This window comes from Tinamus guttatus, unplaced genomic scaffold, assembly GCF_059628265.1.
Source record: "Tinamus guttatus ecotype Peru unplaced genomic scaffold, ASM5962826v1 Tinamus_guttatus_pri_ptg000172l, whole genome shotgun sequence".
NCBI classification, from domain to species: Eukaryota; Metazoa; Chordata; class Aves; order Tinamiformes; family Tinamidae; genus Tinamus; species Tinamus guttatus.
The window spans coordinates 229,275-255,432 of record NW_028288706.1 but is presented as its reverse complement, the minus strand read 5'-3'; the positions used below and the strand labels follow the sequence as shown (position 1 = coordinate 255,432).

General features: G+C 39.0%; 1 protein-coding gene across 3 annotated transcripts in view; it reads right to left on the bottom strand.

Moving 5' to 3' along the window:
* The window catches only part of CPPED1 (calcineurin like phosphoesterase domain containing 1), a 74,693-nt gene extending 49,102 nt beyond the window's left edge, over positions 1-25,591 (bottom strand). Inside the window, exons 1-2 of one of the 3 annotated variants that reach the window (XM_088522995.1) lie at positions 25,512-25,591; positions 25,358-25,426 (exon numbers count right to left, since the gene is read on the bottom strand). Coding sequence is in view for 1 of the 3 variants with exons in the window: in XM_088522994.1 (XP_088379120.1) it covers positions 3,468-3,531 (64 nt within the window). In the remaining 2 variants the exon portion in view is untranslated. Of the gene's footprint in view, positions 1-3,467; positions 3,584-25,357; positions 25,427-25,511 lie in introns of those variants that run through there. The other 2 variants (XM_088522997.1, XM_088522994.1) reach the window with 2 other exon arrangements.
* Between the last annotated feature and the right edge of the window lie 567 nt (positions 25,592-26,158).

Below are 26,158 nucleotides of genomic sequence, written 5' to 3'. Positions count from 1 at the left end.
TGCAAAAATCCTTGAAGGCAGCATGGAAATTATTCAAAGACACTACCCCATATGTCTTTGCATATGTGACCATATGCACAACACTTACTGAGAAGGACTTCTGAAAGACAGAAAAGAATCTGGCCCAACTGCACAACAGCTGTAAGAAAGCCTCTAAAACCTTGACACTAAAACTAAAGTTGTATCCAAATAAGAACAGAGGAAAGACTTTATACTTTGGAAAGATGCAACAGCCCCAGAAGTCCAGCTAAAAAAGTGAAGAACTGTTGGAAATAGCATAAACCTGATAACTAGAAAAGCCCTTTCAAAGGCATGACAAGCCTTTAGAAGGCCAGATGCTTCATCCCAGACGACATCCATGCTCACTGTGATCCAGTGCCATCATCCTTCCCTACAGACACCAGCAGAGGATTCAACAGAGATAAGGTTCACAGAACTCTAAAGTAACTGAGAATAAAACCCACGGAGTGTAAATCCTTGCTTAGAACATCCTAGCATTAGAAGAGCAGAAAGATGCTCAACATCATACCAACATTTAAAAAGATCTCCAGAGTGATCTGATAACTAGTAAACAGCAAAGCTGGTATCTACGCAGACAAATTAACAGAAAAGATTACAAAGACAGTAACTATCTCTTAAAAAATTATCACTGGCTTTTATAGAGAGAAGTTCTATCTCTCAGGTTTACAGTTTCAAAGGAGTCAGTACGTACATCAGCAAGGGGAATCCACTTGACACCTCTTGGAGGTCCAGGCAGATTGTATCTGGCAGAGCTGCAACAAAGGTTCCTGGGGATTTCCTTGTCCACACACAAATAAACAAATATATCAAATTAACAACTGCTAGAAAAGAAAAAGAAATGGACAAACACATAGATCCCACGTGGATCTGTCCTAACAACAAACTGTAAGAGCAACTGAATAGCAAGGAAGTGAAATTTGCTAAGATTAATCTATTTGTCACAGTAAAAATAAGGCCAGATTGAGCATTACTATGGAAGGACTCCACTGCTCGGCCTGTCCATTCAAGAAAGCAGCACACGAACTTCAAGGCAACGCGGAGGATGTTATATCCAGGGAAAGAACAACTTCAAACAGGGATAGTTCTGAGTACTACAGAGAAAAGTCACCTCAGTGTTCAATAACAACAAAAAAAAACATAGATAGGACAAGAATAGGGATCCGAACAGAAAAACGCCATCACCATTACACTCCTGTATAACCCAAGTTGCACTCCTGTCTTGAATACTATTCCAGCATTTTCACATCTGGAAAGGAAGCATAATAAAGGTGATCAAAAGGATAAAAGAGCTTCCCTATGAGTAACAACCAAAAAGTAGCTCTACAGTTTTCAAAAGAAGGAGGAGGGAGACACGAATAAAGGTCTTTTATAAAAATCACAAGTGGAACTGAAAACATGAGTACACAATGTTTGTTAACTGTCTTTTCCAATTCAAGCTTTTGAAAGCATCAAATAAACGTATGAAAAGCCAGATTCAAATCAGAGAACCAAATTAAACTGTGGAAGTAGGATTGTTTATTTTAAAGTGGAATCATTTTGGTGTTACTCAAATAGAAACACCCAGATGGGGTGTGGGCTTTCTCCCCAGAGAGCTGGTCTGGACATGCTTTCAGTTTCCAAGTAGTTAGGGTATCTAGAGGCATTACAGGATGGCATTGAGCACACGGAGAAGCAGGATGCTCCCTCCTGCAACATCCAGTCTCCCCATTATCACAGGTATTTTCTCACACACCCTCTAAGAATGTCAGAGAGGAATGGGGGAAACGGGGAAGGTCTGCTTGGTGGTATTACCACTTCCTTAATTACCAATAGGAAAGAAGGCATTCTACCTCCTTTCACAGAAATTCTCCGCACAGCGCTGTTAGCATGCTTAAAAGAGCAAGAGAGGTCTGGGGAGAAGTGGAAGAAGACAAAGTTTACACAAATGTATGATCTTGTTGCTTCACTGACATGCTAATGAAAGGAGTGGACCTCTGAAGCACGCAGGTAGGAGAGACACACAACACATTAAAGAATAAAGCCAAAACATACAGAGAGCTCGTCCACAAGAAGTGTTTACACACCGTTTGCTGCAACACCCCATTGATCATACACACGATTTAGGCCCCTCACTTTGAGCTTCTGAGTTGCACATAAATCCGGTATCTGGAGTAGATCAGAGCAGGGTATGTGTACAACTTCCACATTCCCCGAAAGCAGACTTAACAAGACAATAATTAGGGGATAGGATGTGGAACAGCAGTTTAGCAAGCAGGCTAGCAAGAAGAAAGGAAGTTCCTCAAGGGTCATTTTCAAATTTTGAAGGAAACGTGTGGCAGAGCTAGCTGGTGACAAACATTTTGTGTAACAAACTGCTCAGCAAGAAGGAACCGTGTCCATAGACTCTGAACAAACTCTAAAGACAGGGGAAAAATAAACAAAACATGCTAACTGATTTTCATTTTAAAACACAAGAAACTTTAGCCTCATTTTTTTTTAGCCAGGTTTTCTGGGATTCTGCTTTTCTATTCATTAGTTCTTAAGAGACTGTGTTGAACTTTACTCTCTTGAAAAGAACAAAGTAAAATATTGACAGAGAAACAGCATACCCTGAGACAGGGGCTGGACTATGATAGCCTGAAAGTCCTAAACAAGATTAAAAACAACCGGTCTGTGAAAAAAGCTTCAGTTAATATTTATTCGAAGAACACCAAACAACACAGACACATCAGGAGAAAGGAGCACAGTTGGAAACCAGGGACTCAGATCAGCATTTTTCTTATAAGTTTGATTAAGTCAATTTTCAAGAGGCTCATATATACAGCTTTGGTTCAGAAGGGTTTTCACTGCCTTTGAAACACTCCTTTTGTTATAATTTCATTATACAGTTGCTGTAACTAGATGGCTTGTCTGCCATCTGTCCCCTCAACAAATGCCAGGCATTCTGTTCCCAACCATCAGGACCATCTGCAATTAATAAGTTGCCAGAATGACTGTATACATATATAATTTCACATGTTCAGAGTTAGCAATTTTTATCTGGCAACAAGCACAGTCAAATATTTCAAACAAAGCGCAAGAAAACATGACAAACTGTTAGACTGGATGACCTTGCTCACCTTGCCAAACCAACACAAACTGTGATTGCTACACAAACGCCGTGAGTCAGAACAGCCTCCCTGCAGGGCAGTATGAGGATACCTGTAACCACAAGGCAGAGGTGCGCCGGGAAAGGAAAACTTCAGACCCTCCACGCCGGAGGGCTTTAGGAACGGGGGAGACCTGCCCAGATGTTCAAAAGTGGGTGGCGCTGGGGGGACCCGACGCGCCCCGGGACCGACACGGGCTCGCTCCCTGTCTCCCCTCCGCCGCCAGCGGCGCCCCCGCGGCTCCCCCCACCTCGGCGGCAGCCGCCGCGCTGCCGGGAGGCTCCCGCAAGGCCCGCGCGCCCCGTGCCCCGCGGGTACCTGCACGGAAGGCGCGGAGCGTCCGCCCGCGGGCCCTCAGGAACGCGCCGCCCGCCGCCGCCATGGCGCCCGCCCGGCGCCCAGCGGCCTCCGCGAGCCGCCACAGGCCGCGCGGGGCGGGGCCGCCGCCGGGGGCGGGGCCGGGACGCTCGAGCCGGAGCGGGCGGGGGGCGCTCACCTGAGGCCCGCCGTGAGAGGCGCCGCCATGTTGCGCGAGGCGCCCGGAGCCTGCAGGGAGGGCAAAACCACCAGCAACAATATGAACAGTATAAAAATAAAGCCTTCCTTCTCCCACTTCTTGCCCACTATTTGCCAGGCTAAGTATTTTAATGCCATCGTAGCTATACATCATTGTGAGTTATTGCTGAGGCAGCTCATGCTAATGAATCCAGTTGGCTGAAAGATCCAAAGTGTTTTTTGATCCTTTAGATTCCTTTTCCGTCTTCTTCTTGCCAGCTTTAGTGCTGCGCAGCCCGATACCAAAATATATTTTTGGGAGCTGCAGGAGTGCTAACAGACTCAGTATGACTTTGGCAAATAATATGCCATCCAGATAAAAAACACCTACAAGTGTAGCGAGAATATTAGTATTTTAGTAAGTCAGCATACTTTATTTTTGCTAGGAGAAAGACCTGTTTTTCATAAGCACATGAAATTGTATTTGTCTTAAATGTATTCAAAGATTGTCTAGCTTTATCGAAATCTCTAACTTACCAGCTCTTTTTTCTGATGAATATATAGGGCTCTAATTTTGTTGTCACTTTGTAGCTGTCATTTATCTCTCTGGGTGAGTGGCAGGACGCTCTGTGCTCTTGGGGCAGGTGCAGGGTGTGCTCACGTTGCCTCCTCTTCACATGGACTCTTTGCTGTCACACTGGCATGAGAATTGTCTCTTTTAATGAGGATGCCATGAGAAATTTCCATTTTGTAATTTAAACACATTTTCTTGTGGTTTTTCAGCCTGAGTGCAGAAGTGTGTTCATCTGCAGAAATAAAGGAACGTTTGCATATAAACGTGAGAACTGAGGATGGGAGTGTGTATGCAGGAGGGGGATTTCTGCTCTCTACTTCTTCCCTTGCTCTACCAAATTTAGAGCACGCATTTTTGAAGCCAAGACTGTGGACCAAATGCTACACAGCTAAGCTCATTTTACTATGACTAAATCATTTAAAGCTACTACAGATCTATGTTAGTTTAATTATAGATTTTCATGGACTTATTCCAGATAAGATCTAGATAAGGCAGCAGAATTTTGTCATAGGATTAGATTTGTTAAACAAATTGTCATGAATATAATGGCACCAAATAAATACAGTGGTACATGTCTTATTTATATATCAAGAAGTATCAATCAATAATTTTATTAATTAAAGTTTAAAAGTCAAACTGAGATAGCAACTATTTCTTTCACTATATTATTTTTACTTGTTAATTGCATTATAATTACAGCTAAAGACTGGGACTGGTTGTCTGTGAACATACAGCACAATAGTGCCTGTATAACAGAGCAGTACATTCTAGAAACTTTTCAGAATATACAGCTCTGAAAAACCATACAGCATATTGAAAGGAAGGTAGATAGAAAGTGAGAAATAGATGCAGTGAAAGAGAAGTGCTTATGTAAGGGTGAGCTGAGATTAGAATAGTGCAGATTTTAGGAGTTAAGATCTCCTAAGTCTTAGTCTAGATGCTGTCTATCCTAGCAGTTCTTAGCAGTTTAGAAATCGAGAAAAACCCAGTTGCAAACAATCTACGTTATTTTTACTGCATTTAGAGTGTGGTTATATGTGCTTTGGAAATGACAATAAGGCTAAAACAACAATAAATTTATTCTAAAATTTACTGTCTCTGATGGGTTATTTATATAAAGAAAAAAGTGGTCAAAGCAGTGGTTTGCAGAAGGAACCCTTTCTCTCTTCTCAGCAAATGACAAGGAGATACTAAATTGCAAATATGGAAGAATACAAAAAGTTAAAAAGACAGAATGGGGTTGGTCTAAATGTTGGAATTAAAATTACAAAGCACAGACAACAATGCAGATTTTAAGCTAAACCCCTTTAATCTTATACACAGAGTAGAATGACTATGTGCCATCTGGAATTCAGGGAATCCAATAAAGGTTGGAGATGTAAACATCACACATAGGATTATCAACATCTGTTTTCAATGCATCCCAATATGTATGCGTCCTTGAGGGATAACTTAGAGAAAATGAGGGGAATTAATAAAACCTGATGAAATAAAGAGGATCGCACCACTGTGTTTATTCAGAGATGATATGGACTTTCACAGGCTGAATAAATAAAGAGTATGATGTTTCAAGTCTGTTTTCTATCCATCTCTCCTTCCAACTCCCATTGATCCTATAATAGCAGAATAAATTACAGTCCTACCAGATGTAACATTTGGGAAGATTTGGCATTTAATATCCCTCCTACTCTTCTCCCCCCAAACCAGCAAATGGATGAAAATCAGTAAGTTTTGAAAACTTGCAGAACTGTCTCTGTCCCCCTCTCCCACCCCGCTGCTGACAGTAAAAGACTCCTAGAAGACTATGACAATATAAATTGATCAATCTGCACCTAGAACGTATAGAATATGATAAAGCATAGGGTCTGCCCTTTTTTACATTTGGTATGAACACGAATAAGTAACTCCACTAAAGAATGCGTATCAATGTTTAAATGATCCTAGTAATCTTACAGGGCTGATAGCAAAGAGCTTTCTGTTTTTGGAGGGTCCCCAAAGCGCAATAACAATGATGGATAAGATAGCAAAAAAAAGGGATATTTTGCACAAACCAGCTTTAAAAGATCAGTTGACCAGGACCAATATTTTGTTGCTAGGGAGTGAACAAAGATGACATTGATTATTTCCACAGTTAAGAATCCACAATGTAATTGATTTTTATCTGACTCATTTAGTGTGGGCAGGCTCCATTTGTTCAAGTAACCTATAATATATTCCTTGAATCACTGTAGCTATGAGAGGTATAAAAGTTGATGTAATGAGTTAAACACACTATTTAACTCAATTTGTTTTGCACACTGAATTCCCATTTTTGACAGAGATACAGATTCTGTCTAATGTTGGCCATTTTTATAAGATTATAATGTATGTATCAATCATTTTATGTGCAGCCAAATATTCCAAGGGTCTACTTTGTTCATGGTGCCTCTGATTCCCTATTTTGAGATTTCATTTTGAGAGACCCTGTGTACTTGCTGCTAGGGGCTCTGGGCTACCAGAAAATGCAAAAGCCAAGACCAGTCACCATTTCAGAAAATACAAGGCTGGGCTACAGGCAGTTCTTTAAACCGGTGCGTAATATTTTTGACACATTTCTGCTCCTGCACAGCTGATTGACTGCCAATTCATTCCAAACTACCCAAGAATTTCACAGCTTAAATGTCCTCTATACATACAGAGTTCTGTGCATGTCCATAATTATTCCACTCAAAACAGGATGGCCCTTGTTTACTATCTAAATTCCTGGTGCTTATTGAAAGCTCTGCAGTCACAAACTGGAATTAGACGTACGAGTGCAATTGAAAATTCTAGTCTATTGGTACCTGCGTGTGTCTGTGTGCCACAGGTTCCAAGTGAACACTATTGGAGTTCATCTGAGAATAAAATCTAGATATAAGACCCTTTTGCTTCACATCTAGAACTAAAGGTAGACTTCTTGGGCTTGCCTTATTTCTAAACAAATGGGTTTTCCGTTAATGTACAAGCAAAAGCAGCAATCTGGCAAAAGAGGCAGCACTTAGTTTATGCATCTGTATGCATGACTCTCAGATTCCCTTCTCCTTCTCTGCTGATAAATGATATCTTATTAGGAAAAAAATAAAAACCCAGATGATCATTAACTGCAGTTGCTATTTCTGCCAGAAAAGGAAAGGAGCAGCAAGCCTTCAAGTATCAAAATTCGATAAACAATCAGAGCACTTAGATGTTTTTTTCAACGAGGCACACAACAAGGACGTTCTTATTTTGCTGTTATCTGGTTGACTCACAATGCATTGCAGAAGTGCAAAGAAAATCCCTTTGTTTCCTTATTCAAAGCAGATAATTATTTTACAAACTGGATAAAGTCATTTTTATACTACAGACATGCAAATTATTTTCTTTTTTTCTTTTGAGGGGGGAAGATATTCTCTGAAGGAAATTCAAGAAAATTCTTTAATATTAGGAATTTCTTATATAAATAAACATAACAAGCGTTTTGTTGTTGTTGTCTGGAGAAATTAGAAAACAGTGCACAAAAAATCAATCTCTCCTACAGTTTGGCAGGCAAGCTCCTTGCAGATCCTTTGTTTAACCACGTATTTTGGGGAAGCACGCAGTATCACCAGTCACACTGGGTTTAAGAAACAGCTATATCAGATCATGCCACAAAAAGAGAAAGACTGTCTTAGAGACTGCAGAAGATGTGTAAAAGACAGAGGAACCACTGTCATCCCATTTTCCAAAGAGCCTGTGAGGATGCTGAGTGAAGTTTGAAGCCACAGAACTGTCCCGCTCTGTGCGAGGGAAAGCTGTAGTTAGTCAGACAAACACTGCGTTTGCTGTCAGCCTTCACACATTCCCACTCCCACAACTTCCCCTCGGAATACGGCCTCACCAATGCATCCCATCAGCAGTGTGAGAGAGTCTTTGCTGCCTTGGAACAAATTTTGTCCTGTAAAAGTTTTCATGGATCCCCCCTATTCAGTCTTGTGATGTGTCAGGTTTTGCATATTAAATAATCTTAAGTTTGTTTTTACTGTCTGTGATTTCCCTAATACAGTAGTGATTGAACTTCCTGAAACAGGATGGCTTCTGAAAGGTGCACCCGTTCTGCCAAAATTTCTATCAGAAAAAGTTTTTTTTTTTAAAAAAAATTATTTTATTTTATTTTATTTTATTTTATTTTATTTTATTTTATTTTATTTTATTTTATTTTATTTTATTTTATTTTTTCCCCAGTAATTAAAGCTGGAGATGAACAAAGAAGTAACCCGGGGAAACCACAGATTAATTTAAGTAGGAATGACCCACTTAAGTTTTTTAATCACTCAAGTAATGACTGAAGAAAGTGAGGAAAGGAGACTGAGGGAGGAGGTTGAATAGATGTTACTGCAATTGCAAACATCTTAGTTTCATTTGTAGAAAATATTATTTCAAAATTAAATATTACTCTTTTTTTCGTGTTTCAGCTTGGACTCTCTTTCAGCATTGGCTAGCAGAAAGTTTTTCACATTTTCAAGGACCTTTCCTTTTCTATTGAGAGTAGTATTAGATACCTTAAAGGGGCCATTTTTCAATAGTATTATTTCAGTAATAAATTATATTTTACACTACTTTCAGATTCCCGGTCTAAAGCTTTGTAAGTGTTTTACAGCTCTTGGGTGAAGAGAGATAGAGATCAAATCTGAACTCTGGTAGAGCCACACAAAGGCTGACATGATTGAAAAGATATACCAGAAAACTTTTACTTACAAAGTTAATAATAGATGAGGACAAAACTGTATCTCCTGCCAAGCAAAATAATCTACCTGCTTTGCATTAGCCCTTAACTTCAGCTACCTTCCTCCTTCACTGACTGTGAGGGGAGATTCAGAGCTGAAAGATGCACTCTTCTTTCCTGGACTTTTTCGGCTACCAAGACTCAGGCTCTGCGCTGTTTTCCTCAGTTATCACTGAAAATAGCCAATACGGCTTCCTCGGCAGCAGTAAAGGGCAAAAGGAGGAGGTATTAAGTAGCCAAAGGAGCTAGTTATCCTCTTTTTAAAAAAAGTTGGGGCCCCAAGTAATATATTTTATTCCTGCTGGTTTGATCAAACTACCCTTCTCCCACTGAAAAGGAAGGCCGTATCCGCATGGGCACGTGCAAAGGATGAACGTGTATCTGCATAACTGACTCGAGCAGGCAAGCCCTAGAAGCACAAACAGAAATCAAGATTATGTGTAGGCAGAAAGGCACACGGATGTAATCTTAATTTATATGGAATCGTGGTAGGTTTGGAATCTGACCATCTCAGCAGTAAGTAGATATTCTATATTAAAAGAAACCCATAAATCAGGAGAGGAAGTTTATAGACAATACAGGAAAGATTGTCACATTCACTTTCAGCTTGGCCATATGTTCAAAAGACTATTCTTCTTGCTCACAGTTGGTTTTCTATTTGAAGTTCAAATGTACTGAAATGAATCGCTGCATGACAACTCTAAACCAGGCAGTTGAGCATGCAAATACTTTGATATGCAATACTTTTGAGGGTGAAAACACACTGAGAAACACTTCTTTTAAAAACATCTCTGCCTTATGGAACTGTAATAGGTTAATACATGCAAGTTTGTGCAATGCAATAAGAAGGATATTCGAATCCACAAAGCAGCTGTCAAAAACATATCGGTACGGTTCCCTTATTTTAGTAAGAAGTCCATTCTTTTTCTTAGCTTTCAGAACGTGAGCATAATAGTTCAAGCATATTTTCATCTTTCTATTATATTGTTTTACAAGATGAGCAAGAATTAGTCTGGTCATTTTCCAATAAATTAAAAGACCTTAATATGTAACTCTATCAGAAAATGAATATATAAAATGCAATTTGATGGTGAAAAAATAAGATCAATTCTGAAGTCTGTAATGCCATTATTGTAGGAATTGTGTAAAATGTTTGCTCATGTTTTATGCATTACAGAGCTGTTCTGCAATGCTTGCTTTCCCTGACATGACTTTGGATTCACCTTCATGTGAAAGCTGCAAGAGCTTTTGGGACAAAAGCATTAAGCGTGTATGGTAGGACTTCAAGAGATGGTGACAATCTTTGCAGGGTTATGATTTGAGAATCTTTGTGTCAGAAATCTATTTTGAGGATGGATTTAAAAGAAAAGATTATACTTGGCACACAAGATAGAGAGAATTTCAATCATAGGGAAGAGTCCAGAAAAAGGATGGATAGGAGCAAAGTTGAGAAAAGCAAAGAGAGGAGGATATCAAATTAAGTGCACTGGCCTACACTCTAATTTGTATTCGTAAGAATAAAATGCTAATTAATTTAACACTGTAGCCAAAGATCAGAATTAAGTTGCTTTGCCATTGTGTTGGCTGAAAAGCTCATGAACACTGAACTCCTGAAGTTGTACATCTTTTTTTTTTCTCAAAGCAAATTCTACCCTTGCAACTCGCCTCCACTTGCACTTTTTATCTTATAACTTCAAATCTGAGAATTGCTGTTCTATAAGATTTAGTGACCTTTATTTTATATCAATATAAAAATATATTTATATGAGCTAATCTTTAGTCAGTGGAGGTGATCATTTACCTTAAGAAAATATTAATCTTCATTGAAACAAAGAAATCAATATCAATACAGCAATGTAATACCTTTCATTATTAAATAAATGCTACATTTAACAAGTACCTTTTCCATGTAATCATTCAGAGTAGTGGAATGATTTATTTTTCTAAAGGATCTATTTAATGATCATTTGGACTACATTTAAATTTAAAAAAACAGTTGAGAGAAAAGGACTCCAACAATGGAAACGTACTATATCTTTAAAGAGACTTTTTTAGGTAACAGTAATTTATTTGTCAGTCAGTCCTAACAGTAAAATGCTTGCTTTGGGAATAAAATATAGGCATAGCCTCTGAAACTCCCTTAATACAAACTTCTTAACCATGCACTTTGATTTCTTTCTCAGTTTTTGTTCTGAAAGAATATATCTCTCTAGAGAGTAAAGCAAATTACTAGACTTTGTTTCTTGCTGCATCCTTTGCAGGCAAGTTCTCATCATTATTCTTAGTTAATACAGTGACATCTGGGAACAGATGTAGAAAGGACCAACTGGTCTTTCATTCCAGTGTATTCCCTCCAATGCAGTATCAATTGAAGTAAACTAAATAAAACCCAGAGCACAGGAAAAAATAATGGCCATCTCGAATAAAGTATTTTTGCTAGGGGACTGGGCTGTATATTTCTAAGAGGTGATTTGTGCTGCATATGCAACAGAAACTGGCACAATCCTGCCTGTCATCTTGTTCCTCATGTCTTTACCCAAATTCAGCAATGGGTCAGTCTGACCCTAAAAAAATGTCATTTTGCTCTACAGTGTAGCATGGAATACTTCTTATAAATTCTTATATAAGAAAAGAACAACTCTGGCATTACGATTATAATCCTATCTGTATTTGCAGGACGCCTGAGGAATATACTAAGGTTCAGGTGGGTGGTCAGGCAATGCTGACAGCTAGACAGAGATATGATCACATGAAGGAAGTGAAAAGTTCCTATGGTTTCTCTTCACTGCTTTTCCCCCCCAGATTTCTTCCATAAGTTGGATGTATTCATAACAGCTAATTTAATGATAATAAAACATAGTGTGTATTCCCATAGTGCTGTTCTTTAAATTTTTAAACCCTCCAGCATTTTTCAGATCTCTAAATAAATGTAACATGTCCAAGTGTAAAATTAAAATCTTTTGAAAAATACATTTTTAATTCCTCATAGGAAATGGGCTTTCTCCCTTTTCGTATTTCTTTCTTTTTTAAAAAAGAAACTGAAATTTTATTGTTGGAAATCATTCTTGGTCTTACATTCCTACATTTGCTGGAAAATGATCACAGTGAAGCTACTGCCCCTGTGCAACAGGCAAAATCAACAAATTAAGTTAAGTGCCTCTTCTCCAGATGGGCACAGTACCATTAAAGATCATTTTCACATTTGCCAGTTTTTTGCAAGTGTATGCAGTGGAGAATATATAGAAGCTGTATGTTCTGTGGAAGTGAAGAATTTGAAGAGTGCTACGTTCAGTGCTAAACTAACTTACTCTGTGGCAAATTTACTCTTGTGACCTTTCAAGAAAAAAATCTCCATCCATTTGTGATTCAGGCACTCTAGCTTTAAAAGCAGATAAAACTAAGACCCCAGGTCATCTACATTTTGAGTGCAGTCCAGTGTGCTGTCTCCTAGACATCATGGCAATTCTGTGATAACAGATAATAAATTACAGGTCTTGGGGGTATCTGAAGGAGTAAATCTCTTTCATTAAGGTAGTATCTTTCCATTAAGATCATCTCCCACTCAATTCTTATAGCCTGACTGAAATTAATCAAAAGATGGATTTCAAGTTGTCTGTCACTTACTAGTACCTAGATATTGTGATTTCTGTGGGCATCGACTGAGTTAATATACTACCATTGTGCAGAAATGCAGCCAAGAGGTGAGACTAGTCTTGATGCACATGCTGATCAAACAGACACCCGGGAATTAGCGGCAGAGATACTCACTCAGCGGTGACCTGTTGTACTCATTTAAGAATATCTGTCTCTGCGTGCCTTTGGATACAGTCTCCTGAGCTATGTCACTCTACCGAGTCAGACCTGGACAGTGAGCAGGGTGTCATTGGACACTGTTCAGGAGCGGGGCTAAGGTCAGGAAAATTATATAAAGCCAGTCCAAAGAAGTAAAGATCCAAGGTTGTTCGTTGACTGGAACTCACTCAACAGGCAGACATGTAACTAATTTTTGACCATGGCATATTTGTGACACTCTTTTGACAACAGACAACAGGGCTACAAACTGTGGTCTTGAACTAATGCAGTGGTCTTCGCAGGAATGTCCTGAAAATACTGAAGCATGTTTAACATTTTTTGTTGAATGCAGTGAGATGGATTCATCAGTCATAACAATATTTTTGAATAATTATATGCTGAATTTTTCATAAAAAGCGCAACATTCATGTGGTGTAATCATTACAGTGTGAAGCATGTTTGAAATAGCGCAAGGTAACTTTGTCATTGGGCAGGTAAATTCATAGTGTCAGGAAACATTCTCCTCCCCAGGTTCTTGGAATTATGTGCCTAACATTCTCTTTCAGCACAAGTACAAGATACTATTAATAATATATCTGTAGCTGAACATAAGGTTTGGAGGGAATATTTAAAATATTTAATTATTCAAATGAAGGAATTAATTGACTGTGCTCCTCCTGCAGTTCTACAATATTTCTAAACAGAAGAACTCAGCATGGTAGAAAGAATACAGTAAGTGCCTAGGAGGAAATAAAAAATAAATGGACACTGAAAACTTTCATAGTGGCTGAGGCTATGGCATGCATGCTGTATATGTTGTCATTTGGAATTACGTGCATAGATCAAAAGCGTGATACATTCCTATCCATTTGGACTGCTCCATGGAAATAAATCAGATGAAAAAAATAGGAATTTATCATTCCAAGGAGAGTATAAGTTGGTATCGTTTGGATATTAGCATCCTAGCTAAGGCTCTTACACACACAGCAAGATCGCCAGTAGTTATTGGGGTCAGTATTTACCAATTAACTTGAATATCAAGAGAATACAAATATATATTTTGTCTTTGAATTAAATCTGTAGCACAGACTGTCAGTTAGGTGCCTATGCATGAGTCTCTTCCTTATAAATCCTTTTTTTTTTAACATTAATGTCTTAGCATGGATGGAAGAAATGTCATCCATCAATCACATTCAACTACTTATAAATCCAGTATAAGGTTTTGATTTTTGGAGTTGATGTTTAGACTCTGAAGGGGTATTTCCTTACTCCCATGTCATGAACAGTACCATAACTCAAGGTGTTTGCAATGAATGCAGTGACCTTTTGAGTTGCAGCTGCCACAGGAATTATGTTAAACTCCAGGGAGAGCCTTGAAGAAAGGCCTTGAATATGAAAAAGAATCACTGACTGGAGGGAGCCCCAGTGGAGTGTACCCCGGGTGGGTGTATTACTCGTCCTACCACTTGAGATTTCAAAAGTGGGGCTTTTCTCCTTCCTCATCTTAATCTGAAGAGGCTTTCTCGTCTCTTTTTAATGACTTCTGTTAAAATGCTAACCAAAAACAACAAAAAGAAGAGGGGATCACTTCTTCCCATGCTGAGAAAATAAAAATGGGATTCTTTCCAAGTGCCCAGCTTCTGGAATTGAATAGCTAGAGGCACCTGCTTGACTCTTCAGCCAGCTATTTAACCTCCAGAGGACACTGCAACCTCTGTGATCAGCATTTCCTTATTGGTTGCCATGTTTTCCAGGCAGCAGACAGAATTTTAGGATCTTCCTTCCAAGGCATCTACCTCTCTATGTAGAAGGCTTGTGTACTTGGTCTCAGTCTTGCATTTGAGACTCCTGACTGAATGACAGCTTTTATGGGGGAAAAATGTACAAACCTAGGTATTGCAGAATGGAATAACTGATTTTTTTGGAGGAAAAAAAAAAGTATATAAACTTATATATGTCTACAAAATGCTTGTATAATACCTAAAATATACAAATGATAGACTAATTTGATTCAGTGAATGAAGATCGTGATATCCTATGCTTAGGTAACATACAGAATGTGAGGTAATGCCATAACAACGAGCTACACCTCAGTACAGTATTTACTTTTGTATATGATGGATTTCTTCTATTCCTCATTCCAAGATGTTGGTATTTTTTTTTTGCTTTTATCAGCTCTCAAGCACTTAGTCTAAGTCTAGTCTAAGCTGCCACCAAATTGTTTGATTTTTGCCGTGCAAAGTGTTAAAGAATTCTGAGTTGGTGAGAATTTGCCAGAGCTGAGCTTTTGGCAGAACAGCATTCTTGATTATGTTTCAAAGCTTACCTGGATGGACATTATGACATTCTTTGCTGGAACAGGATGATGGGAAAGCAACTCCTCTGTTTGCCTTTCCAGAAATCTTCAGGGATAATTTGCTTAAGTGAAGGTCAAGTACAATCTGAAGCTGGGTTGTTTTACATGTTTGTTTTCAGGCAAGCTATGGTCAAACAAAGCTTAAATATTATTAAATATAAAATGTATAGCTATATAAACAAGATACTTACACAGTTCAGCAGATTTTCACTCATCTAGACAGAAGGAGAAGGGATTTGTGAGAAGAATCAAGATAAACTCTCTGGATTACTTCTATCTCACTTAAACCTTAAGAAGGTATTTAACAGAACTGATCGTTTGCATAATTCTAAATTTCGTTCCCAATGCAGCCAATATAAGCCAACATAGCTGGACATGTACTAGGGATTCTTCCACTGTGCATTTCAAGGCTTTTAGAGATCTCTGTATAGTCTGTTCTTGCTATGCACTTGCATGCACTTGCTATGCTCCGGTACTTGCAGCCCACCTACAGCAAACGGGTGGGAAGCCTGTCCTGGAACAGACCGAGAAGCCCTAAGCCCTTTTTAGCCCTGGCCTAAAAAGGTATCTGTTACCTTGCTGTAAGCCAGAAAAGGTGGTATCATAAAGTGAGTGTATTAGAATTTCTAACTTCCGGCCTTAGGTTCCAAATCCAGAAAAAAAAAAAAAAAAAAAAGAAAAGATGTAGCTCTGTATTGCTGAAATGCAGCACTGATCTTGGAAGCTGAGCTGTTTTTCCTCTTAGAAAAACAGTTTTAGCTCCCCATAGAGCAGACAGGCACCCTTTGTCTTAATAAAAAGAGTGATCAGGTTTTTAGCAGCAGAGAGTATTTGCTCTTAAGACTTCTGCCAGGTTTGCTTAATTGGACTCTTTGGATGGAAAAAGCTAGCTATGCTTTGAGACTACTGGCTATGCGAGTAGTCTCAGAGCTCTGATTTTCACGCTTTAGCACTAATTTGCTTTCTGGCTAAACTTTGGTTAATCAGAATTCTGTACCTCAAGCAGATAAAGGGACAAATCTCTCTGAGTGAAAGGAACCTCAGTTCCATTTAGGGCCATTAAAATTCCATCTACAAATACTACCTGAATATTAATTACTTCCTCTATCTTCTCGAGTATAAATATTTTGTAAGCATATAGATTTGTACACAGATAGCTAAAATTTGGCACTAATTTCTTAACAAAAATATGTTTTACCCTTAACTGCTAGCATATTGCCTAAAGAATTTATAAATCTTGGAGAATGGTATCTGCTTTCCCTGCAACACCTTCTCCTGGTAGTACCTTGGTCTACAGGCAGAAGATTAGCGCCTTGTCCATACCTGTTCAGGTTTTGACATATGCCAGCAAATCCTGCCAGCAAAGGCACTGCCAGTGCAGGGTGCAGTGGCATTTTGGGGTAAAGCGGGTATTAAGAATTTGTGAAAATGTGCTTTGCGCTTGAAACTTAGGGTTGAGTAAGTATCCTGACAAAGATGTTGTAAACTAGTGAGATTGCTATTATTTTTCACACTTCTTTCTGGAAGAAAAGACATCTGTAATATTACTAGATTCTTACATAGTCTAATCTAGAAGGTATTTGTCTTATCTTTTAGATAAGAAGAACTGACACCTTGTATAAATCCTATGTAAACAGAAAAAGTACAAAATAGGAGTTAGGGGGCTTTCTCTCTGAGTTTCTGAACAATAAATCACATCACACCTGGAGAAATGTAATAATACCATTCTGGGTAAATCTTGCCTAAGATGACAGAGAAGACAGATAGGCGTACGGAATAGTCCTTCACCAAGAAGGAGAACTGACATTTGTTTATTAATCACCTAGGGTTTTAGAGGTGCTTTTTTTTTGTCCAATAAACAATATGAGCCTAAAATACTAAATGGGTGTCGTTTCTGCAAGCACTGTGCACCTCTCACACAGCCCAGACTAAATCAAAAAATGTGAAGAGAACATTTTGCAGTTTCTGCAGGAAAATTGATAAAGACCAACAAGACTCAACAGATTTTTAAGACCAAATCATAAATTTGTTGTGGTGAGCACCATGACGTGTGGGGGTGGAAGGAGAAGTGCCAGCTGGACTATCATCTATCTTGGCAATTGTACTGTCTTCATCACCATGGTATCAGAACACCTTTACAAGCTTTAAGTGTAATCACAGTAAAGGATTTCTAGCTCTCTGCTCATGTCCTCACAGGGATGGTTTTATTATTATTATTCTCAAACAGGTAGTGAAGAAAATGGATTTTATATTTCATTCAGAAAGAGCAGATTTGTAATTGTTCTAGCATCATCAGGGCATGAACTCCACAGCTGTAGGCTGGCTGCCAGGAAAATTTTATCTGGATGGCTCTTCTCTTGTCCCAGTGGACTATGATTTTAGGGAAAGCTCATGAACACAGAGGGAAGCAGCCTTCACCCATTAATTCTGTTATGGCACACAAAGTGGTTTAGGATGGGTGTTTGGAGGAAGGTAGAAAAAAAGAGCTCCTGAAAAGGACTCCTGATTTTTATTGGCTGCGCTGGTGGTGCAGGCTGCTCCTCTCAGTGTATGTGCTGGGGATCTGTGCTTATCTCTTTGCCAGCAGGTGATGCCTCCCCTGGGCTTCACTGTGCCTCCGACACGGACAGACAGAGACGCAAGAAACCAGAGCGCTGTTTTAATACACTTTGAGCAATGCATAGGTATCTGCACTGCAACTTAAGATAAGTTGGACGTGCAAATATTATTTCCTTAAGTATTTCCATATTGTCTCATACAGCAGGCATCAGAATCTGGCTATCTTTTTCATGTTCATTATGTTTATGTTCATGTTTTTCGCGTTCATTATAAATAACACCAAACTTATGAAGTGACCCTATGGAAACCAATGGAACTTTATGTCCTATCAAGAATATCTCAGTGAGAATAAACTCGTTAAATCTTGATCCTTAGAGTGAAATCTTCACTTCATTGAAGTCAATGATAATGTTTCTATTAGCACTAATTAGTCAAGATTTTGTCCTCAGTGTACAGCTGTTAATAAGAAATTAATGACAACCAATAGACCTAATACTGCAAAAATCCTTTGTGATGAGATGAAGGGACTGAAAATTGGACTCAGATTCAGTCTTTGCATGTAGGGTCTCCTTCTGATCTTGGTATGCAAGCGCTTTTATTTCAAGCTGAGCTGAACATTACAAAAAATGTGAGATAATCAGATGTTATGAGATATCTGTTCTCTTTCACTCATGATCATATTATAAGTTGAGATACTTGCATTGTTTATGTAGGAAAGTGATTCTATTATTCCATCATCTAAATTATCTCCTTTTCATTTTATTTTTTATCAAGGATTACTTTTAATTTCAACTGTTGTTCTATTTTATGTAGAAATCACACATGATTTCCTTCTTAATTTTGTTATTTTTCATTTTTTTAGAGAAGAAATAAAATCAATATATTCACAGGGAGAATTTGTTAAACTGGAAAATCATATTTAAAACTTCAAGGTGTATATAAATTACAAAATTGACTTTAAAGAGGCCAGCTTTCTGTCAGGTGTGTGGGAGTGAATGACAGACTAATTCCCACACACACTCAAGAAAATTGTGAGTTGTCCTTTTAAAAAGTACGCCATTACAACCGACCCTATATATGTATAATTTCTATATTACACAAAAGTATCTCCATTGCAGTTCCTTTTACATTTTATGCCGATGTCGCTTGACTATCCAAACGCCGATCAGGTAATCCATTCTGAAAACTGTACTCTCAGGTACCAGCATCAAGCGTTAAAAATGTGTTTAATCTTATTGTAGTCTGCAGTAATCTCATACCTGTTTTTTAGGGAGCAGATATTCTAGGTATGTTACTGAAATTAGATTATATTTTTCAGGTGAGAGATAATCTGCTGATTTAAATGAACACAACAACAAAAAGATACAACTAGGATCTGCTATCAGCATCCTTTTTTACCACTTCTCAAGACTCCCTGCTTCATGTTTCACATTACAGTTAATTTTTCCCATTATTTATGGTTGATCACTGCACTTCATGTTAATAATAATATTAACCTTAGACAAATACAATTTATGAAACTGCAAGATAAAAAGAACTAACATTTTGCTACAAAACACTCTTGTTCCTTTAAGCATTTACTTTTCAGTGCATTGTTAACATGATGCAAAAAGCAAAGAGACTGGACTGGTGTTAGTTTGTTCCATATAGCTATAATGCCTAAACAGATGTTTAGATGTTCAAGATAGGTATAACACACTTGCACTGTGCTGAGAAATATCAGTGATAAATCCTATTAGCATTATCACAATGCTCTCTAGGAAGAAAATATAGGAAATTGCATTTACTTTCTCTCTTTGAGATCTTGGGGTTTTTTGACTCATCTGTCAGCACATTTGGCCGATAATTTCTTTTCTCTGTCTGTGACCCTGCGGAGCGGACGAGCAAATCCCCTTGGAGCCAGCTCTGATACTGCTCTTTACTTTGACTGTCAAGAAGAGTTAAGAAGGGACAATCGTTACCATCTGCCTCAAAGGCTGGTCTGGGACCTGTGTGTGTATTTGTGAGCGTCAACAACTTTCCAACATATGGGCCTAGATTTAGTCTTTGAATTTGTTATTAGGCTTTTAAATATGTGACCCGGTTTTCAGTACTGACCACACAGACATCTGGTGATTTCTGTGTATGCTGGAATTATGCAACATCTCTGAACAAAAGCACGCAGTGCAGTTCTCATTTTATATCAATGGAAAGACAGTTGTTGAATCTGATGGATACTGAATTGGACTGCGGATATTAACATTTAAAAAACAAATTTGAGACTTGTGGCCAGATATTATACACAAGTAAACCCGATAGCCCCATGAAATGTCATATAATCAAAGAAGTATCATAGAACTCTGGCCATTTTTACTTTCTCTGTACCCATTATTTCATCTCTTGTGACTTACTCATCATTTTAAAGTACTAAACTACTGAGGATCTTTTAGGAGCTAACTTTTTTTTTTTTTTAATGGAACTGTCAGAGCAATCTTCTTCACAAACGTGAAAGTTCCTGCATCTAAATATTATTACTATATATAAGATACAAAATACTTTAAGCCTTGGATGGGCATATTGTGATATTAGTATGGAGAGAAACCATTAAAGTTACCATCAGGGAGATGTACTAGAAAGGTCTAGTGTTTAATAAGAATTTTGGTATTGGTTGCCTGGTGATACATTTTGGAAGGCACAAAAATACACGGTAGCAAAAGTCTGTTGTTAAGTATGTAATACAGCAAGTTTATGTTTCTGTGTAGAGGAGCTGCTTTACTTCTGAGGAGTTTGGAGGCTTGCTGCTAGCCCTTGAGAGTTAATAGCACTGACACTGAGAGACCAAACCTGATTGATTAGTATAGCCATTCCTATTCCTAGTTGTGCTAGAACACAACTTGTCTGAGTTATCAGGATAACAGAGGTTATATAAAGTCATTTGGGATTTTTTTAGTGAAGGTACTGGCTCCTTAGCTGTTCTAGCATATGCCAGAGACAGACAGCAGAAGATTAGAAATTTTTCTTTGCTGTATCCTCTTCAATGTCTAAGCCCAGCTTCTCTGTGGTCAGGCAGAGTATACAGCCTATTATACTGCCTATAACCTTGAAAAGTGTTAATGCTATTTTAGGTCTGTTTAAAAAAGCTTCCTCTCTGCCTTGAAAAGTTGAGCTCCCAGGAACAAAGGTAGTTGGGGTTTCAGGTGGAAGGATACAAAAGCAGCTCCAATTGTTCGTTTGATCCTCCATGGATTTTTTTTTTTTTGGTAGGAAGACATAAAGATTTTGTTGGCTTGAATTCTGGAATGATCTGCAGAGCCTCCTTTGTCTGTTGCAGCAATCTTTAGACACCTGGCCAATCATTCCAGATCTAAATTCCATGGCAGCCTAATTTTAAGGAGCAGAAACATATGTTGTTCTCAGGTACTTGCAATAACATTACAATTCAAAGGCAATATCAATCTTGCCAAAGAGAGAAACTGACTGGCAGTTTTCCTTGTTCAGAATCACAGCAAGAGCTGTGCAACAGGAAAACCTGAGGGCACAACTCATTTTTCAGCTATCCTGCTTCAAGCTGTTCTAGACATTTCAGGGTTTTTTTCCCTCTGTTTTCTGAAGACCTATGCAGTTTACATGGGGTTCATCCGGTATATTTGCAAATTATCCACTTACCAAATTTATCTAAATTTTCCAAATTAAACCATTTCCTTTGAATTACACAAAAGAACTGTCAGGATTTCATTAACTTCACTCCAAAAGTGAATGTATTGCTTCTTCCCCACCCCCAATCTGTGCAACTACTACAATTCTGGTTCTACAATAAGACTGAAGAGCAAAATATTAGGTGTTATAAGTAGTTTCAGCACTGTAGAATTGTAGTAAACTATTTTCTCTACATTAATGAGCCATAAAAACAAGCCCCTTGTGCTTTTTTGTTCCTGTTGCCTCGATAAGAATTTAAGTTTGATTGTGATCCCTGTGCTATGCATAAGCTATATATTTTTCCAGTCTTGAAGACAGTAACTAAGAAATGCTCAGTGTGATGTGTAATGTATGTATGTAAGCTGTTCCATTTAAAGTTGCCATGAGCTCATGAAATTATAACAACAAGCTCATTCTATCCCAATCTTTTAACAAAGAGAGCAAGGTTAGTTTAAATTATGTGTGTTCAGGAACTATAAAAGGAAATATGTATTTAGTACCAACACACTGTAGGCCAGGTTTTTACACAGTGCTACATTGATATGATACTAATGATTACAATTTTTCAAAATTACAATATAAAGAAAAGGCTTATGAAGAGTTATCTTTATAACTAAAAGAAAGGTCTAGTACCAGCTGTATTTTAACCATGTGCTAGCCTAATCACAGTGGCAAAACTCCTCTCTTAATGGAAGGAATGACTAAACTTCAGCAGGAGCAGATGGGGTTGTATGATGTGCATTGATTCAAGAATGTGGAGATGTGCGATACAAACTTGTGAGCTGTGTGGTCCAGGGCTGTTTATAATACTTCCAAATCCTGAGATTGTGTCTGTAAATCCCAGGTTTCTCATAGCTAACTTCATTTTGTGGCTTCAACTCTTGTATGTTAGGGTAATTTCTTTCATATCTCAAGCTACCCTGTTACTCCACAGCGGAAACATTTGAACATTTAAAAGTACTGTTTTCAAGATTAGCAAGATTAGCAGCACATGCTGCTGTAAGATGGCCTGATAAAACACATTTTTGTTTTCCATCTGCAATGTGTTTTGTATCTATGCATCCAAACATCCCCTTTTCTTATGAAATAACTGTCAACTATTACAAGGATGATCAAGGGCCTGTAACATCTGCCCTATGAGGAGAGGCTGAGGGAGCTGGGCCTGTTCAGCCTGGAGAAGAGAAGGCTGAGAGGGGACCTGAGCAGTGTCTAGAAGTACCTCAAGGAAGGCAGTGAGGAGGATGGTGCTGGCCTCTTTTCAGTGGTGGCCACTGAAAGAACTAGAAGAAATGGCCACAAACTGAAACACCAAAAGTTCCACAGGAAAAATTTCTTGACAGAGGGTGACAGAGCACTGGAACAGGTTGCTAAGAGAGGTTGTGGAATCTCCTTCTCTGGAGAGCTTCCAAACCCGCTTGGACACATCCCTGTGCTGTGCCACGTGCTCTGGGTGACCCTGCATGTGCAGGGGGGTTGGACTAGATGGCCTCTAGAGGTCCCTTCCAACCTAAACAATTCTATGGTTCTATGATCAAGAAAAGAGACACTGACTGCTTCATTGCAGTTTCACATGACATTCCATATCACTAAAACTCTTTCACATCAGTACTACCTGAGATCAGACCTGTCTAGCTGGGTTTTTTGTTTGTTTGTTTTTTGTTTTTTTTCTAGTTTTCCATGGCTGCAGAATGTCTGTTAATAATAATGATTGAGCTACACGGCATATATGGCATTTCCTGGGAATTAATGATTGGCTGGGCAGCTCCAAAGGCTTAGTGCTCAGCAAAGGACTATTCTTTCCAGCAAGAGACACTCAAGGGTTGTATCAACATTGTCATTATTATTAAAAAATGTATTCTGGAACATGGTTTTTGCAATTGTTGCGTAAGAAATATCTCTATAAAATTATGATTTTGTACATTGATTCTTCAGATTTATCTCCACTTTAACATTCAGACTAATTTATTATCTTTCTCTCCTAATTTTACTCTTTTTCAGTTTCTCATCTTCTTTAAAAACCTGTAATGATCAGGTCTAATAGCTTATACAGTTAAGCAGAATATCGGACCTATACATACATACATACATCTACAGAGTATCCTGCAGTAAAATATTATTTTTAGTGTTTTATGGGGGGTGCTGCCTTTGAAAAGCTGACCAACCAACATGTTTTGTAAAGGCATGCTAATTTTCAAGAGCACCACATTGACCCAGAAGGATGAACTTTAACACTGAGAATGTTTTCCAGGCCCCTAAAGCCTTGGTTTCACTGCTGGGGCTAGTGAAGGTGCCCAACACTAACAATTTCTGCATATGGATAAGCATGCATACAATGTACTTCCATCTGGTAAAATACAGGCACGTTGAGTTGTTGGTACATGTGCACAGAGAACAGAACTATATGTTGGCTTTGTAATTAAGGCGATGACAGTTTTAACAGCATTGATGTTTTTGCCTGTAGGGTGCATAGCATACTACATCCTTTGTATCAGGTCTCTAGGTGCTAATATATTATTCTCTGTATTATTTTATTATAACAATGTATTATTGTTATAGCTGAACTGTTTATGTAACTTCCACTGAAATGTGGTTATACATTGGTATGTGATTTCCATGCCTAGTTTCTATGTTTGAGCTACAAGCTTGCTGTTGATCCACATGTAAGAGTTTCAGTGGAATCAGGGGAAAGGGCGGGGCGGGGGGGGGCAGGAAATAATAGGAGTTTTTGCGTAAAGTCTATGCTTGACATTAAGTATTTCACTTAACAAAATGGAATGGATATATGTTTGTGTGAGGACAACTCTATAGGCACAACTCAAAGCATTCATCTTTACAATTGTTCCAAAGGCAAATTGCATTAGTTACAGGATACAACTGTAGAAAAGCAGGCAATTAATGCTTACCTTAAAGCAATGCTAATAAGAAAACTCCTAAAAGCAGAAAGCCTTAGTGGTAAATTGTGAAATCTTAAGTGCTTCTGGACAGTTCATAATGACAACTGAAATCAATAACATTTTTTGATTGACTCCAGTGCAAAAAGATTTACAAAAATGACATAATGAACCAACTTGTACATCAATACTGTGTGAAAGTTTTGTATTTCCACTGTTCTACTTAATGTTTTTGTATTTAGATAATGTATGCAAGTGTTTTTACAACTATGTGCTCTGCAGCCACTAACATACTCTTTAGCAGGCCCAGAACTGCAATGCATGTTAAATATTTGAGACATGATCCAGATAAAATAACCTTACTGCTAATAGGACTAAGAGGCACAACTGGAGTAACTTATGATTAACTAGGCTTACAATATATGGCTTATGGGTTCCGTGAAGAGATTCAAAGCCTTCTGGTGTCATAAGAAATGTTTTCTTCAAGGAGCTTTAAATCAAGCTCCTCCATTCCCTAGTGCTGGGTTTTCTTTCTGAGTATATTCCACTTAGGGCCAGATTTTATTCTCATGGAGTAGAAGCCAGCAGATAGCAGAATCTAGCCTAAATCCTTTAGGCTTTGCAGTGGTGGGAGAATTCTTAAGGAAAATACCATGATCTCAGCAAAACAAGAAACTTGTACTATAGCTAGTCAGGATTAAGAGCCCATAAAATAAATCATTTCATGATGTTATTATTTCAGCACATGCATAGTACTAATCATGCAAAATATTTAAGCAGCTTTTTAGCAGTGAAATCAACAGAGAGGCTTGCATAATCTGATGTGCCTGACAGGACTGGACCTTAAATGTCTCCAGATGCAGTAAGAAGTATGGAACAGATTCATTTTGTGCAGTATTTCAAGCACAAGCTGCATCACAAAGTGTTAAATAATAAATAATAGCAGCAAGAAGTATACACAAGGGAGGAATGAAATGATTTCAGAGGAGAATTGAAAGGGGATGTTGATGAGGTGGAGGTTTTAAGAATTAAATATTAAAAACAAAGAGGCTGCCTTTGGCCAGGACTGATTGTTTCTCCTGCTGAGAAATCAGGGGCCTTTCTTACCTCCCTCCTGGACAAGGATGCCTGGCTTACTGTCGCACCATTCAGTAGAATCATCACTATACTTGGAGTCTATTTTTAAGGGAAGGCAAAGGATCACAATTAGCTAACTACAGCCCTCTCCGATTCCAGACGTCTGCTTTGTCCTCTGCCTCACCTTTCTGGTGATTTACTGCTCATCCTCTCTGCGCGAAGTTGGCCAAAGTTACCGAAGTGCAGCAGCAGCAGCAGCAGCAGAGCCCCCTGCAAGCACAGATGGAGGGAGGAGGGTCAGGCCGCTGTGGATGGCGAGCCTGATGCCCTGGCACACGAGCCCTGATCCCCTGGGGACAGCAGTGCCTGCAAGGCCACAGCGGGACTATCCACACATGTCCCTGGGGGAAAGGGAAACGGCCTTAAGCACCAGCCCACGCTGCTAAATCACGCCATAATGGGCTTATTTCCTACATTTGGTGGCAGCATAGTATTCGGGATAATATTATCACTACTTGCGCAGGTTACTGCCAAGGCAAAAGATGGAGACGAGAGAGTTAAGCAGTGGGGATGGGGAGCGAATCACTAAAAAGTCTTTCCCAGAGTCAGACCTCCGTTCGGGGGGAAGTTGTTTTAATTCGGCGCCTCGCAAACCGCCCGCAGCCTGTGCGCGCCCCGCGGAGCCGCCCGCCCGACTCGGTGCCGAGGTGCGATGTGGGGGGGCGGCCCGCGGCGGGCGGGCAGCGCGGCGGCCCCGGCCCCGCTCCGGAGCACGCTCCGCCGGGGGTAGCGCGGCCGAGCGCACGGGCGCCCGCCGCCCCGCGGATGCGG